Consider the following 10,692-nt stretch of genomic DNA (forward strand, 5'->3'; position numbering starts at 1 on the left):
AAAATTGGTCAGCAGTGTTTGACTATGCATCAAGTATGGTCTCAGAGGACTAGAAAATGTTTCTATCTGTGGAATGTTTCTAGCAGACAAGTGGAAGTGAAGAAACAAAAAGAATAAGCATAATGGGTCCCAACCCATCCTTAGGATTTCCTGCCCCATATTAGTTGTAAATTAAATACCAGCTTTCTAGCTAATGAGGCAAAAGAAAGTAACAAGTTGTATTTAACTTCAATTTAGCTTTATTTTCCAACACTCTTAATAAAATGTTCCAAAATAAAATATTATATACCTTTATAGCTATGTTTTTATGTACTTATAATTTCTCTTCAATTTCTAACTCCTTTTGTTAAAGGATATTGAATGTTTTACTTTTAGTTCAAGCACTCTAAACAGGATATAATTTTCCCATGCCACAAAAAGAAAAAAAGCTCATGAGGAAACTGACGTTTAAAATACGTTTCTCTTAGTGATTAGAAGGTATCAATTTAATAGGGAAGCATTTTGCATGATGTTTGTTTTGGGGGGGGGGCGGGGGGGGGGAGATTAAGCTCTTTGCAGGATGAAATGCTGTTTGCATTCTACAGTTGTAGCTGACACTTTACCTTTCCTGGAGTTTCTCATCAGAGATCTGTAATTCTTCTTTTAAGTTTTGGTATCTATCTTCCCTTAACAATCTGGTGCCATCATAGAGAGTCAGTTCTCTGTCATGTATTAGTCTGTTTGAAAATAAAGAACAAGCTTTATCTAGCCTTTGATTACTTTTTAAAATACTTATATCAAATAACACTTTTATTTAAAAGCTACCTCAGTCAACATGGGTCATAGTAAAATGAAAAAGATGCGTCCAGGTGTGGAGGTAAAATAATATGCATAAGTAAACAATTTCAGCCCATAGTCAGTTAGTCAACTTACTTTAAATAGAAATGGTAAGAAAATGAAACAGAAAAAATTCTGTCTTAACAGTAGAGTGTGCATAAATGGCATGGAACAGCCATTTTGTTATACTTGTACCAAGTAATATACTTCTGTTTTGTTTCTTAAAGCAGTATATTTCGGTTGGCTTCAATGATTAACATACATACAGACCCAGCCTTTTTTTTTTTTTTATGCAGAAGTTGATTAGAACAACGCACGCATATGTCAGAAGAAAAATCAGAAGGCAAAGCTAAATTGATTAAAAAGGGAAAAAACAGGCAAGCATAATTCTCTCTTCTGCCCTTCTGCTTATATATATATAATAAAAGAAGGCACAAAATGTTTTTGCTACCATCTGCTTTTAAAGCTAGTGATGTCCTTTAAGTTTGCAAAAGACAATACACGATGCAGGCACACGAAATAGCAGAAAAATGTGACCTGACAGTACAGATTATTATTAACATAGTATCTCCTATTACTACTTCTCTTCTGCTAAGTTTAATTTAGTTTTTATTGAATTATGAAATAATGTTTAGAAAGAGTTCTTTGCAATTAATATAAAGTATGCTTTTACATATAAATGTAACAATTGCATTTTATCTAGAAGGAGAATGCATTCAAGGTATTTTAAATATTTTCTGACATCTTGCATTTCACAACATTGCGCAAATATTACTGATTTTTAGATTTCATATGTTTAGAGTAAAATCTAGCTCATTCTTCAATTCAGACTTACATTCTTTATTTACAAAGAGCTGAAATTTCCTATGTTATTATAGACTTACAAAGAACATGAAAGAATTCCTTCTGCTTTTAAGTATGTAAAGACTGAATATTACATATTCTATGAAACGTCAATGCTCGGTTTGATCTTTACAGTATTCTTGAAGTTACAAAGTCATATTCACCAGAAGGAACTTAATTTCTCAGTATGCATGCACTCAATAAACAGATCACGCGCACCCAACTTATCCGTGCTCACATCCTGACCTTTGAAGTACAGCTAGAGTGCCAGGGTTAATTCGATGAATGCCATCAAGAATAACAAGCCTTCCTTCCAGGGCAGCAGTAACAAGTGGCGATGGTCTCCAAGCAGTGTCTCCATTAGGCAGAGTATACCTTTGCTGTAGCAAATCTCTAGCCGTCATATCCTGTAAGTATCAATTCATCAGAAGAAGATATTTATGCTCTATTTCCTTCATCTACAGGTGCATGCTTTCTCCTTTAAAAACTGCATTCTGTTTTTCCTGAGAACATACCCAAAGAAGATTAGCAGGAAATCTTCAATTACTTTTCCAAAGAGTATTAGAAAGACCCATGAATCTATACACACACTATGTTAAACAGTCTTTGGAAGTTCTAGACTTGCCAATATCACCTCTTTGAAACCAGAACAAAAGCCTTTCTTCCCCCCTTAAACGTAATGCAAGCACATGACAACTTGTACACAGCTTTGTGTACAGAAGGGGGCAGCAATTTACACCTGGAACAAGCAAGAGTCACTTATTTCATATAGAAGTCACCTGAAAGAGCAAAGATTTCATCATTAATCTTGAACACAAACCAGCATGACATTCCACCTCTCAGCAGGAAAATGCAGTGAAAACACCGGAGAATAAAGGACAGAGTAAGAAAGAAGCCAGTAGCATACAAAATATCGAAAGTACATAGCATATCACAAAATAATGCTTAAGGGATAAATCAAAACCAAAGGCATCATCTAGCATATCCTCCAGCACACATATTTTAGATGTTCCATTGTAACAGGTAAGCACTAGAGCAACACAGACGCAATAGCCATTTTGTGACCTGGAAGATGAAATTCCTTCCTGAGGCTGCGCTGTGAACACAACTTAACCTAAAATCAGATGAGAAAAATGTTTTTTATTGTAGCTGTAGCTTTTGCATATGTCCTTTTCACAACTATAAACTCTTTGAACTTTAAAGAATAAAAATAGAACACATTACGTCATATGGCCTGAATCATTTCCTCTTTCTACATTTCCTTAAAAGCCTTAAAATAACAGGACAAAGTCTGGTTCCTTCAGTGCTTCCACATTTGTATAATTTAAAGTCCCACATTCAAATTCACAAAACCAGACCGTGTTTATATTGTTGTATTTCTGGTTTTTACTGCTGTGTTTGCTCTTTTCTATTTTATTAATGAATTAGACTAAAACCAGAATGTGAAACATTTTTATCAAAGACAGAAAAATATAAGTGTTTTTAGGACTTGCATCAGAAGTGTGCATTCAGTGGCTAGTAAACCCTCTATAACTGAAAATGTAACTAACGCACCTGACAATTCACCTCTAGGGGAATGAAACATACAGTATGAATTGACTGGGAGCCTTCTATGCTATATAGAATGTCCATCTGTAATTCCAAGAACCACTTGAGAACCATGCATTAATCTTCTGAAGATAAACTCAGAAGTGTATTTTGCTGCAAAATATTTCCCGAAATATAAAATGAATGTTTATATTGTAATTTAAATGGTTGAATGAGATTCAATTTAGTGATGCATTAAAAAGAAGTATCATTTGCTAACACCTGCTCCGTTTCTGCAAGGGATTTGTTTTATGGCTAAGTACCTGCCCAGTGATTTATTGTTTCTATTTATTTACTCTAAACCAATTTTTAATATATGATATTAAAAATAAAACATTATGAGATAGAGTGTTATAATACTCTAACACTAAAAATCCTTTCCTTTGGAGGGAAGGTAATAGAAGTATATGAATTAATTTTTTCTTCCCCTTATTTTGGGCAAAGCAATGGCAACATTGTATTGCCTTGTGAAACAAAATGCTTATTTTAATTTGTAACAGTCATTGTAACTTCCGTGTTTTACATTGTGTTGTTTATTTTCTAAAAATATCTTGTATACAGGAAAAAAGAAGTTTAGGAGAGAAAACAAGAAGGGTAAGTCCTGCTCCACTCCCTTTAGCAACTATAGCAATAGAAGCCTCCAACCTAGCCATTTTTCATGGCTCGCAGTGCTAATCATAGTCTTGGCAATTATGAGGTGAAAAATCTATGTTTCCTGCTTTTCATGCCAATTTGGACTCATATTTTGTTAGTATTTCTCAAATAAAAAATTGGAAGGAATTTGTAAAGAAAAATTATGAGGTCATGCAAAAAAAAAAAGGAAAAAAAAAGAAATCCTAGAAACAAGAACATCACAGTACACAAACACTAGTGATGTGCTTAAAAGACTCTTTTTGCTGGGGAAGAAAAGGAGCAAGTTGCTGGAAAACTGTTATAATATCGCTTTGAATATAACTTTTTTTCCCCCCTGAAACTCTGGGGGGAGAAAATGTTTTCTTTTAAACAACTTAAACCAAAAGTTCCCTAGCTACAGTCCACAAGGAACTAGCTGGCTGCTGCTTCTCATTTGCTGTCACTTAATGGCATTAAGAGAACTTAAAAACAAACCTTTCCTAATCAGGATGAGTTTCCTTTGTCAGCAATTTGCCTACATGGAATTGCATGTAATGAGAAATCCATATAATGATGTCAGATATCACAAATGAGACAGGAATTGTTCTCTGAGCCAACTGTTAGCATAAGAGATGATCTATGTGCTCAAAAGGTTTGGGAACTCTTGGTTTAGGTAAATTTGATTTTCATCTCACAACATAAAACCTTTTAGAGGTTTTTTTCAGTGAAATCAATATAAAGAGCTATGCCTTTTCACACTATTCAAGCCCTTAAATCAACTTCAGATGGAATGAATGATGAAGTAAATACTAAAACTAAAAGTAAACATTATATATATATTAAAAAAAAAATAAATCTAAGAATTCATTTCTTCACAGAGCCTGAAGAAAAACAGTACTATTGCCTCAGACCAAGATATATTGCTTCAGACCCCACTACTTATTTTTGTGCCTGCAGAAATTATTGGAAAATAAAAATGAACCATAAGACAAATAAAAGCCTCCTTAATTTTAGAAATGGATTTAGGACAATATGGTGTGTCTCAAAAAAATCAAAAAGACACTTTGTTCTGTCATTAAATTATCCCATTGCTTTGCTATGCAAAGTCCCTGATATGTTATTACATATTTTAAGAAAAACAAATGGTATTCTTAAAATTTATCGGAAGATGTATAGTGCAGCTACATTCAATCTTTTTTTTTTTAATACACTGCTTCCTGTAAAAACTTTTGAGATTATGTAAGACATTGTACATAGGAAATGTCTATACATATAGATATACATGAGGATCTTACATAGACTTGTCTACACAGGAATTTGTAGTGAACAACGAGCTCACAAACAGTCATTTATTTGCCTTAGTGATACTGTTTGATATCACCAAAAAGCCTCTCTATAAAAACCCTTTGCCCTTTGAACTTGATCAAACCCTGGTGAAACCAAAGGAAAGGTTCATTTCAGTGGGAAATACTTCAAACCCTTAGCTTAGATTTTATTTCTGTAGGAATTACAGATCCCTCTGAAAGAAAGATGTTTACTGAGTAACTAATTTTACTGTCAGCTCTTCTCATGTGTCTCCAAAAAGGAAGTCTTCTGCTCCCATTCAGCAAAGCCATACTAATTAAAGGTAGGATGTTGAAAAACAGCGGTCACATTTTTAACCAAATAATTGTCTAATTTTGCTGGTGAGTACCCAATATTGTACTGTGTGCAACAAAACAAGGGTTAGGGCGTGCCTGTCCTTGAGCAGGTTTGTCAAGTTGCAAAAGTTAGTTTCCTGGGATGATTTAAAAATACGTTTACAGCGACAAGCGCAGAGAGAAGTATGCAGGCTAGCTGGACACACTCAGTTCCAGCTCAGAAACTACACACCTCTGTTGCTGTACCACTGTACAGAAGTTAATAGGCGCTGCTGGGAATCCAGGTATATTACATGAACATAACATGGCACTGATGAGGCTATGCAGCTTTGGAACCCAAATCTGCTCGCACCTGGCCACGTTAAAGCCTAAGGAAAGGGCACAAGTCATCCGTCTGACTCCATCTATGCAGACACGGTTTCAGAATCTGTGCCTTTATCAGCTGAAGCCATATAGGGGGAAGGAAAAGCAGCGGGATCCTGTCTGGGGAGGTTCTCAACAGTGCAGGAAAACATAAAATGGACTGTCGTTCTTTTTTCATCATCAGTAATATTTTTCTTTTCTATTTTCTCTCACTTTTTGCCTGTTTCAACCTCACCACCCATTTCTGTCAGTGTCTCTCCCCACATGCCACTGTACTTCCAAATCCAAATCAGCTGCCACTGCCATTTCTTCCTTTGGAAGTCTCTGTGCTGCCTGGGAAAAAATTAAAGCAGCAAAGGGATGGAAGAAAGAGACCAATATATTGCATTAGATCTGATGCTAATGTTCCCCTGCAGCATTGCCAATTATCACTTATGACTGTAAATCCTGTGATATTTGGTATATTTTGACTCACAAGGTCATGGGAGACTCTTGACTTCATATTTTATTTGAGAGTGTTTTCATTCCTCAAGGTTATGGAGAAAACCTTACATGTGTGATGTCTACTGTGAAAAGCTAGCAAATTAATTAATTATACATTTAATCTTGTAATTTTTCGGTTTATGTCATGAGGTTAGAGTATATCAAGATCTAAGACTGACAGTTCTTTCCAAACACATACTGAGTGACCACTGGCTATGGGAGATCACTGTTAAGCACCACAGAGCTTAGGGTTTGCAAAAAAACGCTAGCACTGTGAGAAAGCCTGAAGCAGTTTCCAGATGAAATCAAAGAGAAAAACCCTAATGTACAGCAGCACCACTATACCATGTTTACCATACTCCAAGACAACTACAGGTCCAAAACCTTCATTTCTCTTATTATTCTGCATGTCCAACCCTTCTGGACCCATTACTACCACTTCTGTGATAATCTTTTTAAATACAAACTTTACATTTTACTCAGTAAAAACATTCACTCTGCCCTTACTTTTTCAATTACTGTAAATTTCTTCTTCCAACTCATGAAAAATGCAGCTACAACAAGCTCCTAGCCACCACGTTCAAAGCCCAGGGACACCCTTACGACTTCTCCAGTTCTTCCTTCTTGTCGTTGTAGCCCATGACTACCATTTTACGGCCTCTGAGTCAACTGCCTGTGCATGTCTCAAACAGTGTTAATGCACACTTCACCCCAAATTTATCTTTAAAGTCACATCTGTACTAAGACATAACATAAATATATGAGCGAAAATTAGGCTAAGGGCAGAAGAAGATTACTATCTGTTTGTTATAGCACCTATGAATAACAAAGTTAATATTCATTGAATGTAATATGTATATATTACATTTAAACACCAGCCCTCATTTTATATTTCTAGGATGCAACATTTTTGAACATGGAATGTTATCTTCTATCTCTACTACAACACAGTCCCACCACAACTGTAGTAATCAGACTAAACAGAAATGTAAAAAAAGAAAAGGCACAGAATTCATAATATTGATTAAAATTCCACGTGTTAGGCATCAGAAAACATAAGCACATAAGAGGGTATTAGGTGATCTTGACAAAGGAAACATCAAAAAACCCAGAAGAAAGATTAAGCTTATGGAACATGAGAAATAACTTTAAAAAAATTCCCCAGAAACATAAAACACATTATGTATTCTCTGTACAATAAATAAACTGTCTTCCATAATAATAAAAAAATAGCGTTGATAATGGAGACTTCCCTTATAAGATTAAACAGCATGTGGACAAAAAAAAAAAAAAAAAGAAAAAAGAAAAAGAACAACAAAAGGTCTTCCGGAGGTATTCAACATGCATGAATTACCAGTGGTCACCACTCTGACCTAAAGGCAGGAAACATACTTCAAAAGGGAAAAAACTCCGAAAGGGAGAAGACACAAAAGACAAAGTTTTCTTTATGACACTCAGTCATGCCATATCACAGAATGAGTTGTCAATTCTCTGCGGCTAGGAGAAAGACCACCGTGTTAAATGACTCTCCTTACATTTTATTTAGATTACCTCTTTCACATTCACAATGAAGTCAATAAAACCGAAGGAAAGCAGTATCAGGGCTAGTATATCTGTAATAACATCGTACTACCTATATTCCTGCACAGTACCCCCTCTGTTTAGGCCTGCAATAAGAAGACACTTTAGATAAGCATTCTAACAGAGAGAGTAAAAAATATTCTATAATCATCAGAAAACTTTGCTATCTTTGAAATCTTCACTATCCTTTATTTCTTTTAACCCATATCGGTGATTATACAGCTGTATATGAACACAGCTGCAGCTTTCAAAATCACTGAGAGAGAGAGAGAGAATATACACAAAGAATCGACATCTGTGTATTTCAGATCACATTTAAAGCACGATCATCAGCAGATAGTTTACTTACCTGGTACAGCATGATAGGTTCTATGCTGTATCCCAGTATATCAGCAAACTCCTTAGCAATAACCGTTTTGCCACAGCCCTAAAAAGTTAAAACAAAAGAACTAGATCACATTCGAAGGAACATGGGGAAGGAGGGAGAAAAGAAATTTAAATTCTTACTTTTCCTCCAATTAAGCACATATCTTTAACCATATGGGATTGCATCATTTCTGCCAACAGTTGATTATGGCTGGAAGTCCTTATGAAAGTATCTGATCGAGGATGCTTTTTTAACAGCCCAGTCCCAGCTGGAACCTATAAGGGGGCGGGGGGGGAAAAAAGCTAAATAAGCTATATGTGATAACTCTAGGCTTTGTGTGGACTGGGTTACGCTTTGCCAAAACTACTGTAATATTTTGCTGATGATTGTCAGCCATCAGACTTAAATCTTTCACTTAAAAACATTCAATCATATCATTTCTAATAGATAACCTCCTTTACACCTCCTTCGCCCACTCTTCATGAAAGAGTAACAAAATGTGAACCAATTCAATTACAGCATTGGGGTCTGCAAAGAACTTGAGGCTGTTCGTGCTAGAGACAAGATATAAAAATCACTAATATTTATTGCTCATCAGAGAAACACGGAAGAGAAAGAGCAATTTGTATTACGAAGATTTGAAGGAGCTACTTTGACCAGAACTTCGGAGAGTTTTAATCGTTTCCCATGTTAAGGCACTAGCTCTATTTCCACTTCCCGTTCTAGTCTGGGAACTGTTTCATCTGCAAACTCCTTATGCTCTCCTGTTCCCAAAGAGACATTCTGCAGACCTATTTTCAGAAGGTATCACCTACATACAAATGAAAGCAAAAATCTTCCCTTCAGAAAAGAGTTGAATCAAGTCCCTACAGACTTACCTTTTTCTGACAAATTCCCATTTGCTGCTGTTCCCCTTTTCACTTTGTCATGGTACAAACTCTGAGGACACTCCTCACCAATGTTAATATGATCTCCGACTCCCACTAATTCACCTTCTTTCCAGAGTCTCTAGACTCTCCAAATTCAAGATTAACTTCAAATTCTCAGATCAGCATCTGTTTCCTGACTAAGACCTTATTTCACCACCTAGCAGGTCATAAACTTCACTGGAAGAAACTCAAACTAATCATATTTGATGTGATTACTTTTGTTCCATTTTCCCAACATCCTGTGTCAGAACATTACCAAGCACTCATTAGATTTTATTTGAAGTGCAGACAAAGACAGACGATTGTTTTTATCAAAAGTAAAAGGGAAAACCGCACCAAGAGCATCGTAAGTACACTCTGTTACTCTAATCCAATAAAAAAAATATGAAATTTAGAGGCTTTTCTTTCATCCATTCTTTAGCTTTTTTTTTAACACAAGAAACTTAAATGAATCACATGTTGGAAAGTATGAGTTTATCTAGAGATAATATCTTGTGTATCCATAATCTAATATTCCAGTATCTAAATGATTTTCTAATACATATCATGTGTTACTCTACCAAAAAAATATTCAGTGCAAATAAGTTTTAGTATCAAGTGCAAGTGCCAAATTCTCGTTGAGATGAAAACAAGTTAATGATATCTAAAAACATATATAGCTTGATGAATATGTAAATTCATACCTGGAACGTCACTTCTTTTTCACCAATCTGGACAGTTACATCAGCCTTGAAGGGTTTGTTTCCATGTACATTCTCTACTTTTGTAATCCTTCTGGGAACTAAGTGGCTTTCTGAATCTTGAAGCTCAAAACGCTGTAGAATTAGGGGATGGGGGAAATTAATTATTAAATACAGCTTTCCAGCTTTTAAAACTGTTCCTTCTGAAAACAAGGCCAGAAGTATATTCAAGATTAATTGTTTATGAAGTCTTAAATCCATTTACTTTACTTCAAATATTACTTCACATACCTGTGTTTACGTTCTTGATGGCCTATATATTTTACATTTAAAACCAAAGCAAAAAGATTGTATACCATCTACTTAATCTGACTGTAGTGACAGATGTAAACTGAAAATGTCATATGGTGACTTTGCCAGGTCCTAGCCTGACAGACCAAAATAATAAGAGAAACAGATGATAGCCTTTAGCATGTGTAATAATAGATCACCTATCTCTGCAGGTCATTTTAACCAATTGCAGATTTAAACATCTGGCTACCAATAAAAATAACCATCAAACATTATGTTTACTTAGCTCCGAAGCCTTATCAAACAATGAAAATTGAGGACAACCTATACAAATTAAGCCTTCAGCATGTTCTGGGTATATCAAGGACAAAAACCAGGACATTTGGTTTTCCAACCCTCTTTTCAGCATTATATTCTGTATTTTATGCTGTATATAGAAAACATGAAAACCATTTTAAAAATCCTTTAAAAAGTCTATTTTGTTGGGCAAGGGGAAGTCA

General features: G+C 35.2%; 1 protein-coding gene across 2 annotated transcripts in view; it reads right to left on the bottom strand.

Moving 5' to 3' along the window:
- VWA8 (von Willebrand factor A domain containing 8) overlaps window positions 1–10,692 on the bottom strand; it is a 194,439-nt gene that overhangs the window by 133,622 nt on the left and 50,125 nt on the right. For both annotated transcript variants that reach the window (XM_030036351.2, XM_030036352.2), the window contains exons 10-14: window positions 9,905–10,036; window positions 8,433–8,567; window positions 8,275–8,352; window positions 1,906–2,066; window positions 603–716 (exon numbers count right to left, since the gene is read on the bottom strand). In XM_030036351.2, coding sequence (XP_029892211.1) covers window positions 603–716; window positions 1,906–2,066; window positions 8,275–8,352; window positions 8,433–8,567; window positions 9,905–10,036 — 620 coding nt within the window. The remainder of the gene's footprint in view (window positions 1–602; window positions 717–1,905; window positions 2,067–8,274; window positions 8,353–8,432; window positions 8,568–9,904; window positions 10,037–10,692) is intronic.

This window comes from Aquila chrysaetos, chromosome 14, assembly GCF_900496995.4.
Source record: "Aquila chrysaetos chrysaetos chromosome 14, bAquChr1.4, whole genome shotgun sequence".
NCBI lineage: Eukaryota > Metazoa > Chordata > Aves > Accipitriformes > Accipitridae > Aquila > Aquila chrysaetos.